This window comes from Metopolophium dirhodum, chromosome 3 (genome assembly GCF_019925205.1).
Source record: "Metopolophium dirhodum isolate CAU chromosome 3, ASM1992520v1, whole genome shotgun sequence".
NCBI classification, from domain to species: Eukaryota; Metazoa; Arthropoda; class Insecta; order Hemiptera; family Aphididae; genus Metopolophium; species Metopolophium dirhodum.
The window spans coordinates 23,669,752-23,688,551 of NC_083562.1; the positions used below are offsets into that span (position 1 = coordinate 23,669,752).

The 18,800-nt window shown below is 32.8% G+C and overlaps 2 protein-coding genes across 3 annotated transcripts in view; one reads left to right on the plus strand and one right to left on the minus strand.

Moving 5' to 3' along the window:
* Positions 1 to 18,800, plus strand: part of LOC132940603 (protein sneaky) — a 50,608-nt gene that overhangs the window by 11,882 nt on the left and 19,926 nt on the right. Inside the window, exons 4-5 of the mRNA XM_061008326.1 lie at positions 15,997 to 16,131; positions 18,206 to 18,323. Coding sequence (XP_060864309.1) covers positions 15,997 to 16,131; positions 18,206 to 18,323 — 253 coding nt within the window. The remainder of the gene's footprint in view (positions 1 to 15,996; positions 16,132 to 18,205; positions 18,324 to 18,800) is intronic.
* LOC132941306 (uncharacterized) lies at positions 6,782 to 9,714 on the minus strand. 2 transcript variants are annotated; one of them, XM_061009300.1, is made up of 8 exons: positions 8,666 to 9,714; positions 8,499 to 8,609; positions 8,133 to 8,443; positions 7,946 to 8,078; positions 7,705 to 7,881; positions 7,538 to 7,642; positions 6,990 to 7,467; positions 6,782 to 6,935 (listed from the first exon to the last, which is right to left on the minus strand). In XM_061009300.1, exons 1-8 carry the CDS (start codon positions 9,684 to 9,686, stop codon positions 6,830 to 6,832), a joined length of 2,442 nt encoding a protein of 813 aa, XP_060865283.1. In that variant the 5' UTR covers positions 9,687 to 9,714; the 3' UTR covers positions 6,782 to 6,829. The 2 variants fall into 2 exon arrangements, with proteins under 2 accessions (XP_060865283.1, XP_060865284.1); XM_061009301.1 differs by lacking the exon at positions 6,782 to 6,935 and having other exon boundaries at positions 6,986 to 7,467.

Below are 18,800 nucleotides of genomic sequence, written 5' to 3' on the forward strand. Positions count from 1 at the left end.
GATATTTAAAAGGTATATAAAAATAATTATAAGATATTTACAAGGTTTACAATTTTCTAACATCTCCACTAAACGGATTGTAAGTTATAATCTGATCATGTAGTATTAAACAATAAGCCGATGTCTTTTCTGGAATAACTGTGTCCGTTTCAAAGTCTATTCGTAGGTCCACGGTCGATGATTTAACGTTATCATTCTGATACGACAAATCGACAACGATGATTGGCACATAGTTTTGAAAAATATGTTTTGATAACAATGGTTCACAATAATCTCTTTCGTAATACGATTTTTGAAAGTCTGTATAAGCTTTGTAGAGTATGCTGGTGGTATTATTTTTAAAATCAGCTCGAAAGTCTTCATATGGATACACTTCAGAGTTTAAGTGTACCTTAAGATTTTTCAGTTGACAATGATCAAACCGACCAGCATCGTTTTCGATATTGTTTTTTCTACTTGTTTGTAATCCAAACAAAACAAATCTTGGTTTTTCCAGTAAGCTGCTAGACTTAACAGTCCACGAATGAGAAGTGTTTCTAGGGAGCACTGGATACTCACATAGATCCCAGGTCCTGAACGCACATGACAGTGTTTTACGAGAATCTAATACTTTCAATAACTTTAATTTTTCTTTATCACTGACTTTGATAATAGGCATCTTCCATGTCACCTTAGTAAGTTCAATTGTAATTTTTTTATTTTTATCAACGGTTGCAGTCGCACCCTCACTAACAACGTGTATCGCATCAAGATCGCTAGATGCGCGATTTAAAATCAGTTGCTGATTACAATTAAGTAATATTTTTTTATAGTCTTCACAAAATCCGAATAAATGTTTTAGAGGTATACACCCGGTAAATACATCGTTGGACATAAAATTTTTATTGTCTTCGCTATCCATCGCTGAATCCCAGGCCGCGTTTTCTAGTGCATTCAAGTCGTTTGGAGTATATGAACAGTATGCTTTCAAACAAGACGAAACTCCAGGTAATTTTAATTTCTGTATTTCTATTCCGTTTATTTCATATCGCATTTCAGAGAATAAAAATGCCAATCCATTATTTGAAAAACGTACTTCTCCAACAGCATCGGCAGGTTTGTTCACTTTACCCTCGATGTAAATATAACTCTCACAAGGCAAAGTGTACGAGTCCATATTCAAAACACTTATCCTGATTTCATCGTTATTTGATAAAGACATGTTTGAGTACGGAGTGAATGAATGATAATTCATTTGCGTTATTTTACACTCGTCTACATAGTCGGCTGTGACGTCTAAATACGAGTCATCCATCATTGCAACGAACGGAGAAAATTTAAATTATTTTTCGTGAGCTTGGTCTTGGGTTTAGTTTTTTTCGTGGTCTTGGCTTTAGATGTTATCTTCTTAACGGCAGACGATAAACTGGCAGGTTTTTTAATTGCACTGGTTTTTATATTAAACTTGAGCGCCATATCCACGCGTTATTTGTAAACGAACTGTTATCGGTTCACTGCGCAAATTTATCAGACAATCGTTCTGATCTTTTAGCACAATATTTACTTTAGTCATTGAAGTCGTGTTGAGACCATAAAAAACTGGATGTCTAGGTACCTCAACGATTTTATATCCCGCAGGTACAGTAGGATAAAGCTCGTGTATGATCTGGCTCGGCGCTCCGTCACAGAATGATCCGGTGATTAAATTACACTCTACTTTTATACAGTTTATTTTCATTATGTTGACAATATTTTCAGATTCATGAGTAGCACCAGTAGTGTATCGAACATGTCGAAAGCCTAGCAATTTCGCTATGCTATTCTCGACACCCAAGTTCACATCATGACTACACGATATCATACACTTTAATGTTCTGCTGTTTGCTTTTAATTCAAACATGCTGACATAGTCAGGCATCATTTTTTGTATTATAGACTCTAACTGATTCAATTCATACGTCCCCGTAGGTATAATTACGTACTCATTTTCATTGATCAAATTACGGAAGGCAATAGTATTGCAACCAGGTTCTATGTTTGGTATAGAATTATTTGTCTGTAAACTCAAAAGACATATCTGTGCAGTATTTTCTACTTCCAACGGTGGAAAGATCTCGCATGACAACTCACTAGAGTTTCCGTTTAACGTTAATGTGAACATGATAAAAACTTTAAACACAAGTGTCCACAGTTTGTAGTACTATATTTCTGCTCTCTGCTATAGTTGAAATGTATGTCACATCCGTGAAAATATTGTTGTACTTCTAATGGTGGAGGTAAATTCCCAAAACTGTCGTAATATTCGACTTTTTTTCCGATTTTTTTATACGCTACCCAATGCGTTCCTGTACCGTTTTCCGCATCCAAGTTAATAATCGCTGATTCTTGTCGTTTAGGACGTGTAGATAACCTATCTCTGGTAAACACGCCGATGAAATGAGGTATTTTCATTAAACGAGCGATTTTTATAAGTTCGAAATCGTACAACGCTCTACTGGGTAACGTAGATATTAGTTTTTTTTCGCTTTTACACCCCCACCACTTTTATATGGTGTTTCTATTTTGTATGAGTTGCCTTTATACGGTGTGAGATATAGTCCTTTGCCCAAATGGGATGGAGTGTTTCTATTAAATTCATTGGCCATTTTTACAACGTTGGCTACGCCACCAGTCAGGGCTCCCAGAGCTGACAACCCGGCGAAAATCGGAATGAGTGGCAAAACACCGCCTTTTTTCGGAATATTTATTGTTCGTGGGACTTTTGTCTTTTTAATTTTAAAAGTTTTCCGTGCGACGGCTACACATTTTTTAGTCAATTTCATCAAGTTTTTTTCACCAATATTTTTCTTTAAAACTTTCTTAGTCGCTTTAAGTGCCGCTTTAAACCCACAACCTCCACCTATTTTACATTTAGTTTTCATGGCAGTAGTCACACCCCAAGCCACAGCTTTTTCTTTTAAACTCGAATCTTTTGACTTGAACCTATCCCAGGCTCGCTGCTCTAATATATAATCGGCTTTGTTACGATCTGCGATAGAGTTACTCTGATCGTACGCAATATCGTGGTCCCTACAAGCAGAGTCCAGAGGGTTTATACCTTTGTCACCACGAGCTAATCGTTTTTTTAAATTTGTTCCAGGTCCACAGTATTGATAACCTAAAATAAAAAATAGTTAGAAAATATAATATTATAAGGTTTATATATATATATATAATACCAGGTACGTGAAGCTCGATTGGTAATTTGTTTATAAGCGTGTTGATAAGGCCAGCGCCTTTATTCTTGTTGCTTCTTCGAGCGAGTGACATTGTGTACTGATTGATTTATCATCGTTGCTCAGTTATTTATAATGAAGTTCATCAAACAAGAAATAAAACTGAAAGTTGAAAACGTGGACCCGCCTACATCGGATCAAAAACACAGACACGGAGCGCTTCTACCTAATACGATACGTGCGCTTATTGTCGGCCCATCTGGCTGCGGGAAAACGAATTTAATTTTCACTTTATTAACCAATATAAACGGAATACGATTTCATAACGTATACATATATTCAAAAACATTGGATCAACCAAAGTATAAATTATTGAGTGATATATTATCAGATACTGATGTTGGATTATTTACGTTCTACGAAAACGATCAAGTTATTGAACCTGAAAAAGCTTTACCAAACTCAGTGTTTATTTTCGATGATATTATTACTGAAAACCAAAAGATTGCAAGAACTTACTTTTCCAGAGGTCGTCATAATTTAGTTGATGTATTCTATCTGGCTCAGAGTTATTCGAAAGTCCCAAAACAACTTTTGCGCGATAACGCTAATTTTATTGTATTATTCAAACAAGATGAGACTAATTTAAAGCATGTATACAATGAACATTGCTCTGGTGATATGTCATATCCAGAGTTTAAAGATTTTTGTACTTCATGCTGGCATAAAGGGAGATTTGAGTTTATCGTCATAAACAAAGACTGTGAACGCGACAATGGGCGATATCGTCACGGATTCGATACGTTCGTTGTTATATAAACTAATGTTTTTTATAAAAACACTTCATTCGCGAATATGTCGTCTAACAATGAAGTACTCGGAGAATTGATTAAAGCCAAAGAAAATATTAAACGCAAGTATACTGCATTAAAACACGGAAAAGCTGATATTCATTCATTAGTAACGGAAACATTAAAACCAATTATCAAACCATTAAACGAGATTCAAAAGTCGACATCGCAACCTCGGGAGATAACTGTTCAAAATATCGAAAAAAATAATACAGAAAATTCCAGAGTTTTTAAAATAAACGAGTTGTTGGATTCGTACAGCATAGACAAAACGTATGGTCCAAAATTGCAATCAAACGGAGACGCATATTTGGGTAAAAAAGAGATTAAACTTAACGGAAATACATTAATTATTGAAGATACATCTTACCCGTTAACACAAGGACTTGCTAGTTTAATAATTTCGAAAACTCCGAAAATCTATACCGCTGACGATCTAAACACATATAAACGCATATTAATTCAAACATCAGGACATTTGACATCAGACGGGAAAAAAATTAAAAAAGGTGGAAATAAATTCACCGACATAATCAAACCATTGTTCCCGTCTGGTAGTGGGTTATCTGTGAAATTACAAAATAAAAGTTTAGTATACTGGAATGATCCTAATGAGTTAGTCGAACGTTTACGACTACTTTTAGCTTCTCAAGCTGCTGGTAATACAGGGCTTTCTAATGAAATACTTTCAATTTACGAAGAATTGTATGAAGCGGGTTTGATAAAACGAATTCCAAATGTCTAAACGTGATATCGCTTTCGAACTACACAAACCAGCCAGAAAAAATTATACGAGGCGAAGAGTAAATGTTTATGGCAAAAACGATCTATGGCAGGCCGACTTGGTCGAAATGATTCCATACTCGAAAAAAAACAAAGGTTATAAATATATTTTATGTGTCATTGATTGTTTTACAAAATTTGCTTGGGTGACACCATTAAAGTCTAAAAGTGCTAAAGAAGTTTCATATGCAATGTCTAAAATACTGCTTAAAAGCGCACCAAAACTATTACAGCTCGACAATGGTAAAGAATTTTACAATACAACATTCGACGCGTTGATGGAAAAGCACAGCATACACAAATATTCCACCTATAGTACAACGAAAGCATGCATTATCGAACGTTTCAACCGCACATTGAAAGAAAAAATGTTTAGAGAGTTTACTGCACAAGGATCACACGAATGGGTTTCTTTTTTACCTTCATTGATTAACGAATACAACAATTCAAAACATAGAACAATAGGTATGACACCTATACAAGCTGATACAAATCCTTCTTCAGTGAAATTAAAGCAACGTCCAATTATTAATGGAATAATTAAATTCAACATAGGTGATAATGTTCGTATAAGTACATATAAAGGGGTTTTTACAAAAGGTTATTTACCAAGCTGGTCTACAGAAATATTTAAAGTTACCAAAATAAATAAAACTTCTCCCACTACTTATCAACTACAAGATTATACTGGAAAACCTATTGCAGGCTGTTTCTACTCTGAGGAAATTCAAAAAACCAATCACCCAAATGATTATTTAGTTGAAAATATTATTCGTAGGAAGGGGAATCAAATTTTCGTTAAATGGTTAGGGTTCGATAATACACACAATAGTTGGATAAATACGACAGACATTAGAAAATAGTGTCAGTCGAGCTGTAGACATGAACGTGTTTGGTAGTTCTCAGGCTGGTGAAACAAATAAATTTGTGACAAATCTTGAAAAGACAATCAAATCGTTTTCGTCTAAATTGGATAAAATCGAACATTTACTTGAAGAAAATCAAAAATCCGTTAATATACAACAAGAACAAACAGAAAAGTTAGAATTAACGTGCATAGAGATTACAGAGCATATGACAAGAGGCGAAGTATCATTACAATATATCAAAGAAACTATAGGCGAGATTAAAAAAATAATACCAGCTATACTGAGCCGTCTTAACACTATAGAAACTTATTATAAAGACAAGCCATAATGTCTTCAGCCATATTGGACATGCAATGCGTCCTTGGAATGGACAATAAATACATGATTAAAGAAATGTCTATTGTAGATACAGAAACATGGTCAACCCAACATTAGATTTTTAAAAATTCAAAATTTAAGCAAGACAACAAGAGTCGTAAAACCAACAAGTGGCTGGAACGTAACTATCATCAACTATCTTTGGAATATGGTGATGTCGAGTATGAAGAACTAAGTAGAATATTGAATTCATTAAAGTTCAGATGTATATACGTCAAGGGCGAACAGAAAAAACAAGTTCTCATGGAGTATATACCACACGTCGCACTCATCAACATTGAAGACATAGGCTGCCCTCGTTTGGATCAAATATGCGATGACGAAACTCTACCTTGCTGTATTTTTCATATGGAATTTAATCCTAAACAATGTACATTTTATAAAGTTTTTGCTATAAGAAAATGGTTTATAAAGAATTCTTAAAAAATAAAAACATGATAATATTTTAACGTTGTTTTTTTTTTTTATTTTACATTGGTAACCTTTATAGATTAAAAATATATAGATTACAAAATATACATGATATTTACAAATTAAAAATATAACAAAATATATATATGGTATTTACAAAATATATACATGATATTTACAAATTAAAAATATAACAAAATATATATATATATGGTATTTACAAATTAAAAATATAACAAATTATATATATATATGGTATTTATAATTATTTCAATTGTACGTGTTGTAATAGAAATATATCTCAAGAGTAATATTTACAATATATCACAAAACTTTATGCAGGTTAGGTTATGCAGTGTAGAAGGTCTCTCATTAAGCCTTTCTCTTCCTCCTTCCAGTTATTTCCTTCTTCATCTAATTCAGGCCAATCATCCTCGGGTTCATCTTCCCTATAAAATTATAAATATTAATATTAATTTATTTTAAATTTATTTTAAATTTACTTTAGAGAGTAATGTCCGTGAGCCAGTGTGTGCACTTTATCTTGCAGCACCACCCTCTTATCATCGAAGTTATTGAACGTTAATTTGTTCGATTTTATCGTCATCAGTTGATGCTTGAAAGAGCGGATGGAGACATTTTCTCTTTTATTTTCCCCCTCCTCTTCCTCGTCAAACAAACACTTTTTATGATCGTAGAACGTCATGTGATTCTTTACAACGTGTTTTCTAATTCCCTTGGCTTTGATCTTCTCCTCACCATTCAAAATGTATGAATATGACTTTGCTCGCATCGCGCAAAACTCAGTCATTATGAGCCCATCCGTCTCATCAGAAAACAGACCTGGGATTTTCTGTCGTTCGGCAATGTAACATGGATGGTCCTCCGGTAAGTTGGAAGTATCCATTCGTTCGAGCAAGTTGTTATTATTTTTAAGGTCTTCGTAGAAATTATCAGTGTGAATAAAATATACCAGTGAGTCTATAAATTGTGTAAATTATGTAAATATTTATAATAATAATAATAATAATAAATATAAATTATTTATTACCTGTGTCGGTATACATCAACTCGATTTTATCCCCATAGTGGCTTTTCATTACGTTATAATGATAATCATATATTAAACTCTTGCTTATGTCAAGAACCGCGAGACCTATGAACATTAAAAATCGCATTAATACCTTTATATATCTAAATTATTAATAGAAAAATTACCGATATAAATAGGTTTACAAAAATCAATGATTTTTTTTTCTAATGTTACTGCGTTTAAGTTTTCGGTATAGGTGGTGGAATATTTAAATGTCGATCTGTTAATTAATTTCTGCAAACGTCGGTTGCACGATACAAGCTCCATGTCCATACGTTTACGAACGTTTTCCATCGTTTTTCCTACATTAAAATCAGGTGATAAAAAAAAGGATAATTAAAATAATTATTATTTATAATAACGTACCGAATACAGCATTGTTCATCAATTTGAAGAAATCCCGCTCAAATTCATTTTCCGCCTTTTTCCTCATATTAGTGTTTAATTCAATATACTGGGCAAGCCAAGGTGATTGCTTGAATTGAATAACTCTATGCACCTATAGTATAAATGTTAGTAATTCTATGATAAAATATCATTATATGATATTCACCTTTTCAACTATGAGACCATTGTTTAAGGCTTGCTGGAGGTTTCGATAGTGAATAATATAATTTTTCTTAGGCTCAAATGTAGCCATGAGTTTGCGTACTTTTGAACCTGGTGGTACGCTGTTTTGTGGCAGGAATGGTAAGTCGTTATGTTTATTATGTAAATTTTTCGGATAAACAATGTCAACCTCGTAAACCCGTCCTATGGGCGAATCCTCAGTCAAATCGTATAAGCCGTCGAGTGATGGTTTAACCCACTTGAAATCTCCGTAGGGCATAAACTGAGACATTGCCCAGCCGTAAAGATTATTGCCTGAAGATTAAAAAGTTAATTTAACTATATAATTATTATTTATAAATAAACTTACAATCCTGATACACAAGCCATGATTTCGGAACTGCCGGGTTGTAATCTGGTGTTTTTTCGTTGTTTGATTTTGCATACCGCATGCTGGCTTGTGTCAGTCCACCTCGAATACCTAGAAAAAATTGTTATTATATGCATATAGAAATAACATAATCACAATATACTAACCGTCTTCAAACATGAGAAGCATTTCATAATCCGACAGTAATTCTAGTTTTATCGCCGTGTATTTCAACATTGCGTCGAAAGAGAACCCCGGTGCTGTATAATAGTATGCCGGGTCTAAATGGTATGTATTCAAGCAAAGGTCCCGGAAATTTTCAAAAACATCCGCCAGAAGTAAAACATCAACTTTTAAATATAGATCGGAATATTCGCCCAGCGTTTGACAATTGAAGTGGTTCCAAACTTCTACCGCAAACTGATATTCCGTATCTTTAACATGTTCTTCTGTCAGAACGCTATAAAAATCTTCTATAGGCGGCAAAGAGGTTTGTTCGAGCTTAGACCAATCATCAGTGAAGTCGTAAGGATATACACCCTTACGGGTGACGAGCGGTAAATCATTGTTGGAAAAATGTTTTGCCGTTATACGGAATTTTTCCAAGTTTGGCGTTATTAGATTGTTGGCGAGAGTTGATAGGCTTGTAGCCATAAATCTAAAAGTATCCACGAATCTGATGGTAAAATCGTTACTTATATATTTTGAAAAAGTAACGTATTTCTCCTCGCTGTTCGGAATTACTTTTATTCTTTTTGAATTATAACCTAGTTCGGTTACAATGAAATGTGCATCATAGTTGGATAGATTGTGGATAAAAACTGGAACGTAATTTGGTTGTTTAAGACTTAGATTACACCGACTACACAAGGTCTGTCTGAATTTCCCAGTCAAATGATCGTGATCACGGACACGGGTGTATGTATCAACACTACATTTGCATAAATTACATTTAAAACATGAATTATGTTTAGCTGTGTCTTCATCGGTCATGGTCAGAGCAATGTTTGTCTTTAATAATTTTTCTATTTTCTCGGCAACGTCAGTGATATTCTGTATAAAATGTTTTGCCACGTCTTGCCTGCTTTCACTACCTCGGTATATAACTGGTCCAATCGGTATGTTAAATTGTGTTAACAACTCTATTGAAACATTTTCAGACGCCTTAACTAAAAATCCGTAACTCATAGGACGGTGTTTTTGTATAATTGTTGTATTACCCCCTTTTTCCTCTTCGGTCTTTACAAGTAGAGCCTCGAAATCGGCATATATAACTATGGGATGTCTCTGCGCGTTTTGCCATGCGGTGAATTGTAGCACATCTCCCTCTTTTGGCATTTTAGGTCGTATGGGTTTATGTGGTCCGCATATTAGCCTGTGATGTTCAAGCGCCGCCTGCCCGCTTAACTTATACTTTAAATTCTGTCTGTCGAACGATGTAAAGCAACGTTTACAGAATATAACTTGACCTGCATGACTAGTTTTTTGCGAACGGAGTAATCTCGAAAAATTTGAGATGTAAGTATAATGTGTATTATTACCATCCGTCACTAATAATAAGTCAAAGTGATCCCGTTTTTCATCATCTACGACTTTGAGTGGGAAAACCTCATATGAAGGATACTTTTTCGGTGGCTGTAATCGTTTTTCAAGTCCGTAAACATTTACAGAAACGTTCTGATTATTTTTTTCGAACTTGGTAATATCTGACAGCGGTGTCGGGAATGAAATTCCGTTAAAAATATATTTGTCCTCATGCTCGGTATAATTTTCATTGACACGAAATTTGTTTTGTCCTGCGACGTGTTTTGCTAAAATAGCCCATTTAAAACACTGTTGGTCTGTATTTTTAGGATTTATTATTGCTCGTTTATCTATGATAGATTTTGGTAATTGTATATATGATGAACCAGATATTGGTGTATACTTATAAACGGCTAGTAGTAAACCATCGATGGACTCTAACGTAAACCCGCTACCACGAGAAACATAAGCGTCTTCCTCAGCTAATAATTTCATAAAAGATTCTTCAACTACTGTTTCGATTTTTGTACCCCTAAATATTTCTTTGGCTGATGTTGTAAACGCTCGATTTTCAGATGAATTAGGTACGTTTGGTCGGTTATACGTAGCCTCGAGCTTCAAGCTAAATTTTATTGGATGTCTCTGCGCGTGCGTCCTTAGCCTGTCTGTCAGAGCCGGTTGGAGAGAACGGAGAAAGTCGGGATAATTTCTAATATTATTTAGATTTTTCGCGAAATACCACACTATTCTACGTTTTCCAGACGATGAAATTTCTCTAAGACCCGGGGATCTAACCAGTTCCATACGAGCCTTTTTCGCCTTAACAGCTGACACTGTGTTGGCGATGGAAATGCGTTTGCCACCCACCGAAGTCGTATAAGAATCTACTTAAAATAAAATAAAATAAAATCTAGCGACGAAAATGTAAAAAAAAAATCTTACCTGACGCTTTGCATAGCCCTTTATTTTGAGCATTTTCTAAAACTGCCACGCACATATCATCATACCCATCGTTTGGCATATTCGACTGATGTTGAAGCTCGTATGAGGGACCAGCGGGTATATCTGATACTATAATATTCGGGGCGATCTCTATTTCACCTCGTTGCAGTGGTCGAGCGCGTATAATACCTTATAAAATAAATATTGAATTAAATATTAAAATGAAAAAACCTAATTAATATCTAATAAAAATGTGGTATTGAATCTTTTTTAAAATCTAGCGACGAAAATGTAAAAAAACTAACGTCTTTATGTAAATAACGGAGGGCCTTTTTAAAAATCTAATTAATTCTGATAAATAAAACTAACCTGTGTCCTCATCTTCTATTATGATGCATGTGTCATTGGCCGCGCTATCGGGGGCAACAATACGAGGCGCGAACTGGATGACGCTAGGTCGTGCTGGTTGATCTATGATCGGAGCAGCTGGCAATGGTCTGAGGTGAGCCGGAACGATACCTTAGGGAAAATAATAAATTAATATTGTATAAAATAAAACTTTATATTTTTAGTACATACCATGAATGTTCTTCAGATGCTTGTTGAGGTTGTTTTTATACGAAAATGTCGATGGGCATGCAGTGCACGGAAAACGTACACCTGCATGCTTCTTTTGGTGGACGACCAAATTGTCCTTACGCGTAAACGTAGATGGGCACTGTTCGCATTTAAACATATTTAAAATGAAAACGAAAAGAAAAATAATAAAATGTTTAAACACTTGTAAAAATTTTAAACTCACTAAAATTTTTAGAGACGGAGCGTATACGTGTACAACGGTTAATAACGTACTGAAGAACTGTTGGCTCTTTCAGAATATATAAAGACGAATTTGAATAGGTAGTAGGGGTATTGATACTTAATTGATATTAGACTACGTCCGGCAGAAGGTACTAATATCGGACAATAATGTGTTTTTCACTAAAATAGGTATTTTAATATCAATAAGTATATCACATCCTGGCGACACGAGTCGTGCGAATATCGAATAATCCTAATGGCATTTTATCTAATGGCAATATATTGTTGTATTTATTTGATTGACGTGTCAATACCTGCGACAATTATTAGACTTAATATCGGTTATTCACTAATGTATTCTTCTTTAATTACGGATATCATCTAATGGGTATATTAAGAGTATACGATTTTGTTAGTGAACGGATGTATATTGTATAGACATCATATGGTGGCTATATAGTTGACACTAATGTCTACCGCTTAGTGGTGACAATGGTGAGAGGCGGCTATTAAGAACGGAGCCGGTGAATAATATATATTAATATCTTAACATTCATTAAATAAAACCTTTAGTGTAATAAATGTTTATTTTAATATCAATAAGTATATCACATCCTGGCGACACGAGTCGTGCGAATTTCGAAATTAACATATCGAATAATCCTAATGGCATTTTATCTAATGGCAATATATTGTTGTATTTATTTGATTGACGTGTCAATACCTGCGACAATTATTAGACTTAATAACGGTTATTCACTAATGCCTACTTAATGTCTCCTATATGGTGTATTCATCGATATTATTTGTGTACGCAGCTGCAAGTTATAAGTATCCTAATGATATTATAATATGACCAGTATACTGCGGTTTAAATATTTTTATATTTATTTATAAAGTTAAATGGGTGAAAATAACTTCTAGTACTCAAGTGGTCGGGGTGGCCTAGTGGTAATTAAATCGCGTTGGAGCTGGTGGGTCCGGGTTCGAATCCCGGGCGGTTATTTTGCAGTTTTTTTCACGACAACGGAAAATTATATGATATCAGTGATAATATACGTTAACATGTGATAAAATATGATAACGTGTGATAACAATAATATAAGTAACGCACGTACGCAAGCAGCGGGATGAGGATAAGGGTGCGGGCGGTGGGATGAGTTTGAGAGATGAAGGTGGGGGGGGGGGGAATTCATGTCGCACACGTGAGCGGCCGGGCGGCGGGCTCAGCGGGCGGCAAGGATCAGGAATCAGGGATCAGGAATCAGGGATCAGGAATCAGGGATCAGGAATCAGGGATCAGGTCCATTGTGTGTTTGAATTGTCTATTTTATACTACTGTAACTATTGCCATTAGTTGTTGTTTTGTTTGTAGGGGGGGGGGGGGGGGGGCAGTTGGGACGTTTGGTTGAAACTTGTTTGTATGTGTGGCAAGGATTTGTTGCTAAAAATACCGGGTGGTCACCCATCCGGGAGCTAACAACACCGGCCGATACGTACACTTGGAGCATTTCCGCAGTTGAGTGTACGGACCTCGCCACACTATAATATGTCTTTATTATTTACGATAATGATAATTATGTACCTATATTATTATTATGATAAACGTACAATGTATTAAAACTCGTATAGCCGTTAGTCATTAGACGTATATACGATTTTCGGCACTTTGTAAGGATGCAATATAATTATTTACTATACAGTATCATAATTTACTTAGAGATACTTTGATCTAATATATAAGATAGCGCTTTAGATAGGACGAAATACGCGATCTGGAAAACCAGCAAACAACTTAGCCCGCGGTAGAATTGTTCATGTAAATTATACACAAGTACTACAATTATACATTTAGATTTTGTCCGCATTTTCTTGTAACGAATAAAATTTAAATTATGAAATTAATTCAACAATAGGTGAAGTAATTTTGTCAAATAAAACTTAAAAGTAAAAATATGTAAATCGTATCTTGATAGTTACTACTTATACACATTACACACAGATACACAATTAAGAGTAGGTAATTTAAAATCAAAAATTCGCTGACGTCGTACAAAACGTGTTTTCTTTAATAATTGTGTTATTATTATTGAAGTAAATATGGTCTAAATTAATTTAATATTAGGTACTTATTTCTAAAATATATATATATATGATACAAATATTATTATACATAGTAATATAGTATAGATTTAGTGGCTTGGTGTGGCGCGGTTCTTACACTAAACTGCGGAAACGCTCTGAGTGTACGTATCGGTCGGTGTTGCTGGCTCCCGGATGGGTGACCACCTGGGATTTTAGCAATAAATCCTCGCCACACATACAAAACGTGTTCCAACCACAACCGTTCCTCCACCCTACAAGCAAAAACACCTAATGGCCATAGTTGCCGGGCTTAACTCAATAAAAAAATAAAAAGTATAAATTCATACAATATGTTTATATTAGATTTATCAATATATTAGAATAAACCTTGTGGTAACACGTTGTCATAATCAGTAGGTATATCAAATAGTTGAAAATCTCCACCGTGTGGTTAGGTGATTATTAATAAGGTTATTTATATTGACTAATGAAATCGTTTTACATAAATGATATTATTTAATTTGATGATTAACTAGAAAATTTTGAAAACGGACCACGTGGTCTGCACGAAACACGATGTTAGTGGAAGAGTAACCTACGTCCTACGTATAGGTAGTAGTAATAGTTAAAGGCATATATACGTTCATATCAAGACTTATACTACTACACTAAATTGTTTTTCACCATTTTTTTCCTCTTGGCTTTTATTTTATAATAGACCATATTTTTCTCTGGCAGTTTTCTTAAAATGTACCTATCTATTTCTAAAAATGTTTAACATTATGCACATTTTTTCCATTGATAAAAATAGTCAAAACACTTGGACATTATTACCTAGACTCACGTGTGAGTATAAATGTTATGATTATTAATTAAAATAATAATTGTAATTTATTTTTAACTCAAATAAAGAAAGACTTTAATAAAAATTAATAAATAGTAAAAATAAAAAAAACATGTATGATATAAAATTATATTGTAGATTTTCACGAAATTCTTATGACGCACGGGCTATAATAACGTACATGAGGATCCCAAGAAAATGTAATTGTTTGTCGAACGCGATTCAAATTTTTATTTCACATCCACCCCATATAATAGTGACGTGTAACATGGGATCCAGTGTTGCTCAGGAAACACCTTAAATATGGGTGGGTGAGTATTGATAGAAAAAAAATATGAAATTGTATAGGTCGGTATACAGTGTTATAAGGAATAGGTCACCTAAAATTATTTGAGCCACACCAATTTTTTTTATGATAGAGACCACTGCCATATAATATGTTTTTTTTCATCAAAATACAGATATTGAATTGTATTTATACTCTGTAAAATATTATAAATTAATTTTCTTCAAACTGTAACTTTTCCTATTGTAAATCAGTTAAAATATCTCATTATTAATCGCCACAAAATATTTTCCAAAAGAAAAGGATAGTTGAATGGAATGATAGTTGATAATGAACTATTATTAATAATTAGAATAAAACCTATTACATTTTCGAATTAATTAATTTTGTTTGTGAAGTGGTTTGATATTTGCTAACTTAAAACCATACTTACTTAGTGAATAGTGATGTATGTGGTTTATAATTGATTTGCTCAATGCATAAATATATTGTTTCCTGCACTACTACTTTTATCGTATCGCGTAAAAAATCATTGATTTTCATATTATTATACCCACCTACTTGAAAATTAGCAGTCCTTTTAGAGTGTATAAAAATGTATTTGTGAAGTAAAATAAATTACTAATAAAACTTTATCATATTATATGCATTATTCCTTTTAATCGATGTTGTAAAATTATTAAAAATCGTACCTAGTTCAAATCAAAAAATAATAAACCTAGAGCTAATTGTATGATGTAATACAGCATACTTTTAATGAACGTTAACATTCACATATTTTCTATATTAAATAATTATATTTAATTTTTATAATATTTACCTACGTACGATACTTATCGTTATTCGAATCAGTTAGAAAATAAACGTCAAAACTCAAAACCATTATTTAATCAATAATCATTGTCACAAAATATTTCACTTTTATACCACGGCGTAATTTCATCGCTATGATATTAACGTTATGTGGTTGTAAATTAATACTAACATATTGTCATCACATTTGTAAATATTTGCAGGCTGAAACGAACGAGATAAAAGAAACCATAAATTCCATCAACGACGTGATAGATCCGATTCGACAGGAATTCGAATCAGACAGTGACGATATCGTACTACACGAGAGAAACGACTACTTAGACGATCTGGAAATGGTTCGTTACAAAATAAACAAAACAATATATAAAATAATATTGTTAGATATATGATATAATTTTGGGTGAATTGTTCCGTCTAATTTTTGAAAACTCGTAAAACAATTGAAGCGATAAACATTTTTTTTTTTTAAAAAGCAACCAATAGTGTTATACAATATAATATAGTATTTTGTCGTAATGTGTAATGTATACTGTAAACACTAATACAAATCAGATATTTTGAACCGTTCACGAATTTTACTTTTCAGCGATATTGAGCAGCTGTTGCAGTGTTCTTAGTTTTACATCCCATTACTATAACTAATTTTATCATTTTAAAACAAAAAAAGGATTCTGTGGCATAATAATTTATCTAACAGCCCTTAAATAATATGTATATTGTATAAGTATTTTATATATATATACACACACAACTATAATATTGTCAGTTGAATTGTTTATGTATAACCATAGCAAGTTATCCTGGTCTATGAAACGTGTTCTCATTTTATCTGTGAATACTATTTCGAAAAATCGTATATTATACATACGATTATTAAAGCAAACTCATGGCAATAACGTGTAGAGGTACTTTTTATTTTTAATTAAATATTTTATTTACAAAGGGCTACAAATTCCAAACAAAAAATTCTCTCGTTTTTCTGCATTATAAAAAATTTATATTAAAAACAATTATAAATATATTATATTATAATAGTATCATGTTGGCGTATTTTATTTTATTATATAAAAACGTTAGGTACGGCATATTATTAATACTAAAAAACGAAATTCCATTATTCAAAATGTGACTGACACAAACGCCGGCAACTATTTGTCACTGACGTCACGTCAAGTTCTACATTTATAGTTTACTGTGTACATAATATTATTATTATATCTGTATTCTGTATCTGAAAATTAGAAAGGTCCAAGTCTATGTTTTAACTTTTCATGAGAACCAAAAAACTGAAATATTATTTCCATATCGTTATTTTTTTTATTTTTTGGTTAATTTTATTGCTTACACAAATTGTTTAAGTACCTATTACAATAACTTAGGTATCAAAAAAAAAACTATGTATATAATATTAGGTATAATATAATAATTTTGCTTTGCCAAAACATTACATTTATAATATTATGTAGGTAATGTATTACAATAATAAGTAAACAACATTATTATTATGATAGAGTACTCTCTTAGATATTTCTGCTTTAGAAGAATTTTATGCTCCTTGAACCTAATATTTTTTACATGATGTTTAAGTTCAAACAGATTCTAAGTTCAGATTATTATATACACCATTATTGGATTTAAATCCAAACAATGTAGACTTGAACCATATCCCATTGTAGTAAAGACCCTTTCAAAGTTAGATTATTATGTTTTAATCTGATTGTTTAAATAATAACTAATTCAAACTTACTACCTACGAAGTAAAAATATAACCATAAAAATGTACGTAGGAAAACTTCACAGCCTCAGTTTTGATTAATATTGACTCGACTAGACGATTTTAGCCTCTTGTACTTCTCATGTACAGAAATCATAATTTAAATAATAGCTTCCCTAGACTTTTTGGAATTTATGAAATTGTTAGATAACATGCGTTTTGACTCGTTCTCTCGTAGATCAACGTTACACAGTGGTATTTGCCTATATGGTGTCCAAATTAAATACATCAGAAGCTACAACGATGAGTGATAATAAATGCTAGTTGGAGCTATTTTATTGTTAGTACCTATTATTTTCTACATATTTCGATGTATCCTCCCAATCATTATTATAATATGTAAAATGTTTTATTTTGCGTTAATGAAAATAAATACATTTTAAAACGTTCATAATCTTTTGAACATTACACTTTCTATATTTATTTATTTTACTAATACGAGCTTTGCCCCTAATCTATAACATATCCTATGAATACATGTGCTGTGCATCTTTCGCATTAATATACAATATACCTATCACAAACAGATTACATTGCGAACTAATCATTTTCAAACAATTAATTAAATATTACACTGTGTATGACTCAAACCCGGGGGCTTCTGCTCATTGCTTGTTGTTGTATTGTTGTTATAGAGACCATCGAAAATGTACAATGCAAAATCTTCCGGGCATACGAAAAATATGTACAAGATTCCGGAGCCGAGTGAAGTGGAAACAAAGTACAGAGATAAATTGCGCAGAAAATGCAAAGGTTAGTAAACATATTATTATACAGATGCTTAACTGTGCGGTGGTGTGACGATTATAATACTAGACTTGGGAAATAAACGAGTTACGAGTCAGCTATGTATAATTCGCAGTGTTCAAAATGTAATTGTGAAAATAGGTTCAATATTTTATTATAATTTATACGAGAAATAAAAATTCGAGATCTGAATAGAATAATTGTACTTGGATTACTTTTTTATTTCAGTTAAAATGAGAATTGCAGACTATATAATAAATTGTCGTCCTAATAGCAGTTTAAAAGAAGCAATAAAAAAACTAACAATAGGACGAATTTTTAAGACGTTAAACTGAAAATGAAAAACAATAAATATACCACTGCGCCGAGTCGATAAAAAAAATTGTCGTGTCCTATAATTCTATAGTCCTATAACATAACGGCTCGAGTATATTCAAATTCTAAAGGTTTAAAGCATTACTTTATATTACATTTTCATAGAAA